Source organism: Vidua chalybeata, chromosome 7, assembly GCF_026979565.1.
Source record: "Vidua chalybeata isolate OUT-0048 chromosome 7, bVidCha1 merged haplotype, whole genome shotgun sequence".
Classification (NCBI taxonomy): domain Eukaryota; kingdom Metazoa; phylum Chordata; class Aves; order Passeriformes; family Viduidae; genus Vidua; species Vidua chalybeata.
Window position 1 is genome coordinate 17,597,231 of NC_071536.1, and position 13,263 is coordinate 17,610,493.

The 13,263-nt window shown below is 35.9% G+C and overlaps 1 protein-coding gene across 10 annotated transcripts in view; it reads left to right on the forward strand.

Moving 5' to 3' along the window:
* ATF2 (activating transcription factor 2) overlaps positions 1-11,727 on the forward strand; it is a 49,215-nt gene extending 37,488 nt beyond the window's left edge. For all 10 annotated transcript variants that reach the window (XM_053947200.1, XM_053947199.1, XM_053947205.1 and 7 more), the window contains 2 exons: positions 2,418-2,523; positions 9,078-11,727. In XM_053947200.1, coding sequence (XP_053803175.1) covers positions 2,418-2,523; positions 9,078-9,304 — 333 coding nt within the window. In that variant the 3' untranslated portion in view covers positions 9,305-11,727. The remainder of the gene's footprint in view (positions 1-2,417; positions 2,524-9,077) is intronic.
* The last annotated feature ends 1,536 nt before the right edge of the window (positions 11,728-13,263 follow it).

Genomic DNA, 13,263 nt, shown 5'->3' on the forward strand with positions numbered 1-13,263 from the left:
ACTGCAATATGTATAAGATCGGGTTCTAAACAACAGCCTTTACCAGTTAGAAGTGGTTCTTACTGGTAATAGGTAAATAGCAACCATAGATTGCCTTTCTGTGACATTCCCCATCCATGTGTCTAGCATGGATGGAGAATGTCACTAGAACTCTGTTCTATTGTCACGAGTGGTGTGTGTATTTTATGTGGTACTGTTGGCACAAGTATTATTGTTATGGAATATACAGCTACCATTGTTCTAGAAATTACCTCAGTCTCTTTTATATAGGAATGCTGATCCATGTTTTTCAAGTTTGCTTTAATGTAAGATAATGTATTTGCTTTTTGTTTTTATACTAGCAGCAGTCTTAATATTTTTAATACAGCTGACATTGAGCTATAAACTGTATTATAATTTTTTTCATAAATATATAATTTTACTTCCACAGATGAACAGCAATTTCATAGTTACATGTGCTATTTGTATATAAAATTCTTCCTTAAAATGTGGGAGACATAATAGAAAATTTCTGCAAACCTTTTCCTGATTGCCAGAGTTCCTTTGAACTAACAGAACTATATTTCATAGTCTTGGACACTGTTGCTTCTGAGGTTATCGGGTGTCTCAAAATTACACCAATGTGTTTTTTTCTACCCAACCTATGTCAGTTCTTTGCAGCTGCCTATGTGGTATCAAGATTTGTGGCTCCTCAGTAAATAACATGGTGAACTAAGGGCAGACAGAGCTGGAGGCAGTAGTCCTGTGCTTTCTTGACAGCCTAAGGTTTCAGGACATGTAATGCCACCTGGTAGAGAATTTGTGGGGCTTTTGGTTGGGTTTCTATCATTGCAAACCTTTTTGTTTGCAGTCACATTTTTCTTTCATTACAAATGTCTCTGAAGTCAGATTTTTGGCGTCTTCCAGCTTTTGCTTTTAATAAAAAGTTTCTAAAGGGTATTCTACACATAAAGGACTGAATAGAAAAGGAAACCTTAAGAGGATTTTGCAGGTATAAAGGCTTGAAATTTGTTGTCTTCTAAATGGAGAGAGAGAGAGAACACAAAAGAGGAGCTTTTCTTTGAACGGTCTAATATTTTAGTTACTTAGTGTAATTAAACCTAATAAGTTCTGTTCTGGAAGACTTGTTTTCTTTTGGAATCTTTTAACTTGTAATTCATCTAATCTCTGGCTGCATTGCCTTATTTCTTGCTTGCAAGTAAATTGGTTGACTTCCTTGTAGTTTATTTTGCTGATAATTTCAGATGCACTCTAGTTTTCCTCTGTTGTTTTTTTTCCTTCAACTTGCTTCTAAATGCATAAACATAAGCATTTACTAAATAATTATGTCACATGTGTGGTATATTACAATAATATGCAGAGGTTTTATACTTGAAATAACTTCAAGTGTTAATGGGAAAGATTTATATTCAAAATAAAACAACCCATGAAAAACACATACTGTGTCCAGATACGGGGATCACAAAGCATTACAGATAATTTGATTCATAAATATTTTTCTACTCTACAAAGTGAAAATGGGTCTATCAAAATGCCATACCATTCTTAATTTGGATTGTCACATGCGATGCAGTTACTTAGCACTCCTCATCTCTAGTCACCAAGCTGCTTTCCAGGGAAGGTAAGTATTGCAGTTCTCCAGTTTACAAATGGGGAAGGTGAAGCACAAAGCAGTGAAATGACCTTGCTCAAGGTCACCCAGCAGTGGAAAGGCAGAATCTGGAAATGAATCCAGGTGCTGGATTGTGCAGGTGCTGTCTCTTAGATTGCACTGTGCTTTAGCGACACAAGCTGACATCTCCGGATTTTGTCATTATTATCAATGATTCCTTCAGAGACCATGTTTATGTATGGCTGCCAAAATAAAAATCAGTCTGGAGATCAACCAATATTTGCTAAATTATTTTCCACTACGTGAGATTGTCTTTTTTGAAGTCCAAGTATAAATAGAGTCACTAAAAAAATTATTCTGCATTGGCTTTCTGGATTTTCTTTTCTATTTTTCCCTTTTTTTAAATGTTAGCTGTGACATCTGTTAAAATGTGTGGAGCTAAATGTAGGTTTACTCTGATTAGAATTCATCACAAAACCTTCCAGAAGAGTCTGACAGTAGCTGGATCATGTGAATGAGACTATGTGTAGACTCTGCATCTGCAAATTGAAAAACATATGTTGTATTTTTTAAAAAAACCCAAGCATTTCCCATAAATGTGATAAAGCTAGCCAAGTTTCAGCTAATATTTGCATTTTCTAAGATAAAACAGATATACACATATTCGCAATATATACCAAATTGAAACTTCTTGTATTTCAGCTACCCCTAAATGAACAACTGAAAATCCTATAAAACTTACTGCTTACCTTCAAAACGTGTGTTGTTTGAGCCTGGTAAAGTGCATAACTTTCTTCTCCTTTAGAATGAAGTCACCCTGCTGAGAAATGAAGTGGCACAGCTGAAACAGCTTCTTCTGGCTCATAAAGATTGCCCTGTAACTGCCATGCAGAAGAAATCTGGCTATCATAGTGAGTAATGTTCCATTACCTATAGCCTGAGGCTGCATCGATGAAATACTGCCAAAATGAACTGAATGAGCATTAAAATTGAGAAGTGCAGTTCTAATATCACATATATTACATTAAAGATCTTTTTTTTTATAATCTTGAAGTTATTGGAAGACAGGAAATATTATATGATAATTAAAAATATATGTTTAAGTCAAAATTGAATTGTTGCATAACATTGAAAGGTTTATGTTGGTTTAATGAATGCGTATGATAATTAGCATTTAAGGACTATCAGTTACTACACCTGCTTTGGAAAATATAATTAAAGTATTAAGAGCACACGATAAACCATTTTTTATGTTTTATCATAGCCTAATACAGTGAAAGGTCCTTGTGGGTTTTTCCTTCATTGTAATGAGATTTCAGTAGAGGTACTATAACAGCTGTCCTCATTTAGCATAACATTCAGGATCAGTCGAGCCATTAAAATAATCAGATGCAGGTTCATGGCTCCTACTGTACAATGTCTTCTAGACTGTTTTGATATCCACATTAAGTGACTGCTTTTCTATAGAGAGGGTATTTTTAAAATTCTGGTATTGAGGGGAATACTGACACTGTCAATACCAATACTTTCTAATCCTTATTTTTATTTTAAGTTGTTCTATTTACTTTTCATCCTTCCAGCATTTTAAAGGTTAATTATGCTTTCCTGACTTGTAGCTTCCTTTTTGGCTGTGAGACACAGTGCCAGAACCAGCTGCTGCTGCTGTAGGATAAATGGCCAATTTTGTCCATTGTACACAAATTTGTTACAAATAACTGAGCTGGGAATGCATTAGGCAACATTCATAATATATAACCCACAGCTTTCGTTTTTATGATTTAGTGATATTTCAAGATATTTGTAAATGTGAAGATTGTTTCTGCCATATGTAGCCACTTCATTTTAATTTGCCAGTGTCAGTAATTCAGGAGAATAAAGGAACATTTTGTACTGCATGCAAACAGATCCTCAGGTGCTTGCGATAAAACTTAATAGCCACCATCTTTACTTGTAGTCATTGTAAGCAATTTCATCAGAATGGGCAATATTTTTTAATTTAAAAGATTCAGGAGATTTAGCAGCTCTGTATTGCCATATATATTTGGAATACTGATTTTGTCAGTTTTGAGCTTATAAATCTTGGTCCTTTGATCTCCAGTCATTTTGACAAGACAGCAAATAGCATCTTGGAGTAAATTGGAACAGTATAGAAATACGTTTGGGATTTATATTAACAATGATTGCTGCAGGGATGAGGCCATTATGGCTCCCATCTGACAGAACAACATAATTTCATACAGAAGCTACTAGGGGGATAGCATTATACATGCAAGGTTTTTAACAAAAAAAAAAAAAAAAAAAAAAAAAAAAACACCCCATAGGTTTCTTAAATTTTGATGTTTGAGGATTCATGTTCCTGAATTGGGATGTGAAATATTTCATCATAAGTCATAAACTGTCAAAGTGATTCCATGCCAAGGATTTCTTTGTTGAAGGATTAGTGGATGGCCTATTTAGTAGGGCTTCTTTTCAGCCCTCAGTAAAGGACTGTGCTTCTGATTCAGTAAAGAATACAAAATTAATCAGACCTAAAATACTAATCAGTGGCAAAAGCCTACATTTTAAAGGAAAATAGTATTATGCAAGGAAATTGGAAGCATAGCTCAGTTTCTTGAAAAGTCTGTTGAAAGTAAAAGCTTAACATGAATGATAGTTGTAGTGCCATCCCTCTGAAAGGATTTTGTCACATTATCTCTGCATGAATTTTGTTAGGAAAGTATGTTGGCTAAGTGACATATCCACAGTACAGTTTATGAGAGAAAAAAATGGTTTCAGTCAATATGTTCATGAAAATGGTGTTCCTATAAAGTGTATTTAAATAAACATATTACATTCATCAAATAATCAAAGCTGAATTGCATAAAAATGTAGTGAGTGGTTTAACAGTCTTGTTTCTGTAAGAAATTGAAGACCCCAGCTTAAAGAGCTCCTGCAGTGCTGAATATTGTGCACTGCATAGACCACATTTTAAGAGCCAAGTGCACAATTTGATGGCGTTTCATGTATTGTGCTCTTAAATCGGAACAAATAATCTATTACTTGGCCTTTACTTTTACATATCTTTTAAGATCTTTTGTATTTCCCAGACACATTTTTTCTCAGGCCAAGTGAAAAGCATGACAGTGCACGTAGCCCTTTCTTCTAAAATTGTTTTCGGGATCATATTTTCCTTATTTTAAAGTCTTGTGCCTGCTTCAAAAGAGGATGTCATCAGGACAGAGAAACCAGAAAAATGGATATTGTACCTTGAGTCAGCCTCAAAAAAACTCAGCTTAAAATTTTTTATTTTCCAGACAAAGATGCTATTGGTTCTGACTGCATCTTCAGCTATGGATTGGGAAAATGCTCTGCATACAAGATATCTAGATGCTGTTCATTTATTTTTCATGTTCTATACTAGATAATTTCTAAAAGTCTTCTACAATACTCCATTTTGTTAGAATTTTTGTGGGCTTGTGGTAGGACAAAGGTGAAAACTAGTGAGAAGAAAATGTGTTGTGGTGTTCAGAGTTTTTTTTTTAAGGGGGAAAGAGTTTTTTAGGTATTTTTTTCATATTTTTTACAAGGACATCTTAATACTCCAGGGCATTTGTTCAAAACAGAATATAAAAGAAGATAGAGGCTGCAATGTAGGAGGCGTTAAATGGGGTGGTTTGTGTTCTTTCTGTAGCTAGTTTTGAAAAGGAAGATAGAAGGTGACTAACCAGTTTCAGACCTTGAATGACTTGAACCTCTCAAACCACTGTGTTCCTGCAGCCTGTTCTGGACAGGCAGTGCTGCTTCAGTTCCTGCAGGGGATATTGACAAGGGACAACTCCCGGGAAAAAAGCATTTCTAGGCTTAGGTCCCTCTGGGACCTGATGAGAAATACTATGATTATCAGGGGAGTGAAAGGAATTCAGGATCATGTCAGTGCTTGTGTACTCACTCCTGTTTTGGTGTAGGTGGGTTTTTTCTTCTGAAGACTGAAATCTCTCCTCCTTTGTTTGCTTACCTTACTGAAAGCTATTGGCAAGCAATGCTTACTGTTGTGGTAACACAGTTGATAAAAAGCAAATAGCAGCAATGTTTGGCTACTTCAAAGGGGTACTTTTTACTATGTCCTCAAATGTCTGTGCCTGTTTTGGTGCTCTTTAAATCTTTGCTGTAGCCCAGTCTAGCCCCCATGGTGTTCCATATCCAAAGTGGCTTGTTCCTCATGACACAGCCTGTCTAGGAGCTATGTAGCCTTCAGGAAAGTTCATGTGATGTAGCTCTGTAAAGCTTCAGCCTTCTAATATATGGCAAACATTATTTCTATGATTTAATTTCAAATTTGGACTGTGCTTTTTCTTTGATTTGAGGCAAAGCTGGGGAAACCATTAAAAAGCTAAAATGCTTTTTTTTTTTTTTTTAATTGTTAGCTACAGTATGATTCTGTTAAGTATCAGTTGCTCTTCTGAAATCACAGTCCTGTGCCTGGCAATTCTTTGGTCAACTAAAAAAAAGAAATAAAATCTGTCAGAATTTAAGTATGACTTTTCTGTCTTCTTCTAGAAGCCTTTGTTCTTCATTCCCAGTCTTCAGGCTTAAGAAAACAAGCCACCTCTGTAATAGGATGACTTTTAAATACCTTCTATATTCGTTGAGTAGATTTTCTTGTTTGGTATCAATTCTCCAAACAGAGGTTTTCTTCAGTTTTTGGCCATTATTCCTATAAAGTTAGGGAAGGACATAAGGAAGGACACTGAAAAAAATTCAAATAGCTATTCTTTAGGGTGTCACCTCATTTCTAAGTATTGGTTTGTTGTTTTGCAAGGATTTATGCTTCCAGTCCAGTTTATTACCATAAATTAGTGTTAGCTCTGTGTCTTATATAATCATCTGTCTGCTGTAGGCTCCCCTTCTCTGCCCCCTGGCATCTGAAAATACCTGAATAATTTTACCTGTATAATTTTGTGTCTTCAGCACAGCATGTTTGTTTATCTGCTCTATGATATGAACACTGCTCTTGTACATTGGTGGTCATCTCTGTACTCATAACTGTTTCTTACATTGCTTATAGGATCTTCCAGAGCCCATCAAAGACAGAAAACCAAGCCTTTCTCATGTTCTTTACCACTGTGATACTATTACAGACATTTCTTTTGAGTTCAGAAATATGAATGTCTTCTTAAGGAAGACAGAACAGTGGAAGACCTTCCTTCTCTGGCTGAAATATAGTGATGTACTTCAATTTCTTCTTTGTCTCTGGCTCATAGCATTTAAAACTAACCATTTTTATTGAGAATGAGGAGGTTTTGGACAGCACAGACATTGGGAATCAGCAAAAGAAGCTGATAGGAAGATGGAGATTCATAGGAGAATACCAGCAGTTCTGAAGAGGAGGAGCAGGTGTTACAGCAGAGAGACTGTATTTGATACATGTCATCCCACTTGCTGCCATTTCATTCTGTCTGAGGAAAAAATATGCTACTCTCATAACTAGTAATGGAGTATTTTTCAGGAAGTGGCACTAGGGTTTCTTTTTTTAACCAAGTTTGCATGTGTTCCTTGTTGCTTGTTTTTACATGAGATCTTGTAGGTTTTGATAGAGGTATGGTAAACATTACATCCTGTTGAATACTTTTAACTGAATTAACCCTTGTTCATTTTCTTTCTGTTCTTGAATGGGCAAACTCTCCTAAGGGTCACAAATGCCTTTTGGAAATATCTTAATTTTGTTACACTTGCTCTATACAGTTATTATGAAACCTTTGGATATGCAGTACTTGTCAGCAGATCTGGTTCAGTGTCATCAGTATCTCTCTCCTTTAATGTTTGAAAGATCTGTTTTTAAAAAAGTGCAGGATCTGTAAAACAGTTGCCCTTGTGGATAAGAGCATTCTAACTTCCAAGCTATTACATCCATGCTCTTTTAGTGGAGTAGGAGAGATTGCCACCTTGCTCCTGTAGGCAGTATTTCTTAGAAAAAAAATTAGCAGTTTCCTTGCTTACCCATCCTTTTTGACCTTACCATTGTTTTCTAGAAGCAGTCAATAATAGAACAGTTGCTCTCAAGCTTTGAAGAGGAGTTTGTTCTTCGTATGCATAGGGCGGCTCAAAGATCTTTATACTGGGGTCTTGACTTGCTAAGTTAGTAAGTTTTCTTACCCATAGCTAGCATGTCATATAAACCTCAGTAAAACATAAACTTCATTTCATTATTGCTTTTTGACACTTAATGTTCCCTTTAGTTGCTGCTCTTAGCCTGGCTTTTTGTGGAAATGAGGGCATGATACCACAGCATTGCTTGTCTCCCCATGTTAGTGTCATTCTTTCCCATCGTTTCTCTGAGACGCTTCGGAACTTGTAGGCCACTCTCAAGCAAATCTGAAAGGGATTGCAAAGACAAGACTAGAGAAGATCAAGCTTTGTTCCATTGCTTTGTCCCAAGCAATAGTTCATGCCTGCTTCTGGCTATGTTTGTATCATGGTAGTCAGTAGGAGTTTAAAAGGGACTTCCAGTATCCACCTGGGTACTGGTTTTGGTCTGTTTATAAAACTGGTGTGAAAAATATTTGCAAACATTTAGCACAAAGTGATACAAAGAAATTATAATGAAATTCAGCATTAGTATTTCTATTTTGAGTGAAAAACAGTAGGATAATTTTCTGCTCTTGGTTTTTTAGTTTTGAATTCAGCTTTTAGTTTGGCAGTGTCTGCATATTACCTTGTCTAACTTCTGCAGCTCTGGAAAAAAGGATGATTTTAATATGACTAGAATGTCTGTGCAAGAGGGACATTTTAAGTCATGATCATTTTGGAAATTCTAGTTTTGCACAGTGATAATTTTTTTAACCTGCTTACCCTCTGTCATAGGAAAAAAAATGATGTAATTCTGTGGCTCATTCACTTTGGTTATGTGGAGAACAACACCTGAAATACTCTGAAAATATTTTTAAAACCAGTTTTAACAATTTTAAAACCTATCAAGAGGCATTTGTAAAGTTAACGAACTTCATTCTGTTAAAAGAATGGGGGCTGAAAATTTGTGTAAGTCTTGTCCAGTAAATATAGTGGTGTAAGTAATATTTTTTTCAGATGTCTTACTTGTGATTGCCAATATTTATTACTGAATGTAGAATTGTTCGATTACTAAGCAGACACAATAAATAGCATTTTTTAGTCTGAATAATGTGAACAATGCCTACTGATGTGAACATGCATCATTAGAATTAGGCATAGTACCCACTGGCTAATTTACTAGGCAGGAAATTTTAATCATGGCTTTGAAGATGTGAAAATACTCCAGTTTCCTGAACAGTACATACTGCAGTCTGGTTTTTCTGCTTACAAAGTAGTATTTTCTTTTTTAAAAAAATGGAAATAAGCTTGTTTTGCAATTTATGCTGCATTGCAGCACGAGTATTTAGGGGGTGATTGCTGTTACTGGGAGGAGGTGCTGTGCGTTCCGGGACAGAATAAATGAGTTGTTCTTGTTCAGCTGCAGATAAAGATGACAGCTCGGAGGACATCTCGGTGCCCAGCAGCCCGCACACGGAAGCGATCCAGCACAGCTCCGTCAGCACTTCCAACGGCGTGAGCTCCACGTCCAAGGCGGAGGCGGTGGCCACCTCGGTGCTCACGCAGATGGCGGACCAGAGCACGGAGCCCGTGCTGTCCCAGATCGTCCTGGCGCCTCCCTCCCAGGCCCAGCCGTCAGGAAGTTGATTAAAAACTTGCGTTGCATCAGTTCCTTAGACACACATCTGTGACTTTAAAGGGAAACCAACAACAGACCAGTCTCCATCTAGGAGAAATTGTAGCTTAAAATTATTAATTTTTAAAAATCCAACTTAAATTTGGCTTTAATGATTGGCAGGTGGAAATAAGACAGAACACCAGTTCTAGTCTCTTTGCAAAAGACTTTTTTTTTTTAGGTATTAGTTTTACTAGTTATTTTTTGTGCTTAATGTGTAAAGTGTGTGTACAGAACAATGTGGTTTATTTCATTTTTAATTTGGTATTATTTTAACAAACATTGGGGTGAATTACTGAAGGTCATCCCCAAGACTGTGATAGGAATATTACGTGACATTTTTATACCAAAGTTCTGCATAGTCCCTATTGACTTTGTAAAGTTAGCAAGGTCATAAAGCACTAGGCAAGAGAAAGACAGTAACAGTAAATTTGCTTTTAGTCTTTTTGCCTTTTTGTTGTTTTGCACATTATGAGAGGAAGAACATTGGAAGAAAAACATTTGGGTTTTTTATGTATAGCATTTTGGTTGGCTTTTAACTGTTGGGGTCTTTAATTTGTTTAATAGGGCCAGTACAGTATATGAGATACAGTACTTATGCACATACCAATCCTAGATGAGGATCATTACTAAATAGATTTTTTTTTTTAATTGATATCAGGTGGGTTTTTTCCCCACTCCCAACACTTGATTCTGGTGGGAGGAGAGCTTTAATTCTCCACTCAGAATAGATATCTATAACCACCCCTTGTTGGTAGGCTGAAACCAGTAAGTAATATTGTAAAATACAGGGTTATCAAATCTGGAATACTTGTTGTTCCAAAGTAGGTTGATATTTTGTGGATTTTTGAGTCGCAGACTAAGGAGTTTACTCATGGTTTTGGATGCCAGAAAAGCCTAAAATCCTTCTTCAGACAACTCGACTTTTTTTTGTCATTGTCTTGTATTTGCAAGCTAACTTGTACTTAATTCTTGTGTAAGCACTGTCATCTTTTAGTAGCAAAAATTTTGATACCTTTCTTGTGGAAAAAAAAATCAGTATCTACCGTATCTTGGAAACAATGTAATTATAATGTGGTGTGTGTGGTGTGTGTGTGAGAATGGTTCAGTAGTTAATGCCAGCAGTCTTTTGCTTGAATGTTTAAAGATGCCTTCAATGTGATGCTGGCTGATAGGTGATTGCAGTTTTAAAATGTTATTTACTGTGCGAACTTGGATAACTAACATTCCATGATGTAGTTTGTTTCTGATGAGATGATTGTAGGTACACTTTTTCTCATTATCCAATCATCTGTAGGATATTGAGTTTTTTAAATGTGCCATTATCTATTTTGATTCTGTACTCATGTTCAAAATACAGTACAATATTTTACAATAGATTAAGTTGTTTTAAAAAAAGTAGATGTGTGCTTTCAGGTCGGAAAACTTTGTATAATAGCAAAAACAGATGCATAGTAGCAACTGGCAGTAAAGCAGGATTCCATTATGTATATAACAAAGATTTAATGCATTTATAATGGGTTGTGTAGTTCATTCACTCTTCCTTCTCCACACTATACCATGTGTTTTTTAAGTGTCAGTGCCATCAGATTTCTATTTGATTAAGTTTTAAATCTAAAAATATAATTGATTCACAGGACAATATAATTTCTGCAATATATATACAACCATACTGTAATGAAAACTGGACAAAGAAGTATCTAAGTCATATATGTATCATTGCAGGGCTTTAAGCATGAAAATATTAGGGAATTTAAATATTTTGTATTTTAAAACTAAGAAAGTTGTGTTGATAACCTCATGTGTTTAAAAGTCTTACTTTCCCAATTTCAAGATAAAAAGCTGTAACAGTTATTGAACGTTTCCAGGATGGTTAAATACAATGGACCTCTTGCGAGAAAGAAATGAATTGCAAAGGCACAAAGTGTGAATTCTGCAAGAAAGCTCTACAGTCACTTTTCATTGTAGTTTTGGTGGACTAGATGCGGCCTCATTGATCATACTATAATTTGCCCTCCTGAACACAAAGGCTTTTAAATCATGTAAGTGGATTTTTTTTATAACAAAACTGTTGCGCTTGTAAAATAAGTCTACATAAGTGTATAGGAGATGTGTAAACAGTTAATGAATTTAACAATGGGGCTGGAAAAAGAACCATTAAAATCTGTGTTCAGCAAATAGAGAAAAGGTATTAGCCGTACTACCATGGATTCCGTTTTGAGACGTTGTCACACTACTTCTGTACTTAGCATTTTGGGTCTTTACATTTGACATGTTTCACAAACTGTACTGTTTTCTTTTATGTGCAGTTTGCATGAGTAAATCATCAAAGAGAATAAAATCTATCTTTAAGTTATGTTCCTATTTTAATGAAATTATAATTGTTCTAAAAGGCTGCACTGTCTTCAGACTTCTTTCTTCATCCTTGCAATTATCAGCGTTTTTCTGGAAGTCATTACCGTAATGTCAAAGTGATGTTATGTAAACAAGAACGTGTATGTTTCTTGAGAAAATAAGGTAAATACCATTGCTCTGCAGCCCAATCCACAGATAAATGAGTTCGTAAACATAGCTTGGTGATCCCAGATGTTGCTGAGCCATTCCTGGTTGCCCTGAGTTCCACAGCAAAAGCGCTGTGTGTACTCAGAATTTCCACCTAACTTCCAGTTATTTTAATCTTATTTCAATATACATGAAGCCAGAAATAACAGCTGTAATCAAATGAATGGCTCACAGTTGTGTTGTCAAGGGTTCAGAAAAAATCATGCCCTCACACCTGATGTTTAGAATAGTAAAAATGCTTTGGGCTTATTTGTGGATGTTGGAAACATGCGTGGAATGGCACATTCTGTTATCATAAAAGCTCATGCCAGAGCCACAGTACAGAGGCTTTGGAGGAAACAAAAAGGTAAAGTTGCTGTGTGTCTGCTGTGTCTGTGTATGGGCCAAGTGAAGTGAGGCTGCACACAACTTTTAACCCAATATGAGAAAAATGTGTGAGGCCTCCCTTGCATCATTATGTTCTTCTGACTATGAGTTGTGCTGGTGTTTCCAAGGGAACAAAAGGCTGTATACTCAGGGCAAGGGGTATGAGGGGTGGAGAACCAGCCCACTTCTTAATGTCTGTGCTGTAAAAAGACTCAGGTTTATATCTTAATTATTCAATCTAAGTAAGGTATTTTTTTTCTGTTTGCAATGGTAAGAGTGGCTGGGCCTCTAAAAGGAAGATACTGCAGTGAGAGACAGAGATGACGGAAGTGTGGGATGAACAGTGATTTCAGCTACCTGAATTACAGGAGTAATCTGCTTAGAGACAGACACAAACATTTTAATTGGCCATCATAAATGATAATGAGGAGAAAGCATAGTGAAATTAAGTGTATCCTAATAAAGTAAGGTATGTTAAATTGCACTGAAGGAAACCTGAGCAATGCTTCTTGACATGATTAATATACTCATGACAATGTGTCTAATGAAGGCTGTTTGCATTTATATGCTGCCTGTTGCTTCCCTCAGTAGAGACATAATTGGAGCTGTGCTCATTTACACTGCAGAACAGTCAGTGTAAGATTGGTTTGCAGTAGTCTTTACATTTGTTTTTAACCATTGTATCAAAAGTAAGACAGGTATGATTTATTTAACCCATGTTGTGTAACGCTGTGTAGGGCTGGTTTGGACAATTTTATAACAAAATTTTCAAAGTTTCATATTCTTCAGTGGTAACATTCCTTTTAATTTTAGGGTTTAATGTGATTTTTTTTTCCTCCCTTCTTTTATTTTTATTTCCTTTTTGGAATGCAGGATCATGACCTTTCTTTTTCTTTACTTTCTTCCTGTTCAAAATATTTTTCTTTGTGTAATGAGCCCCAGAAAGTGTTTATAATACTCAATGTGGAATTCTTTCTTCTTTTCATAGTGCTTCCTCCTTGGT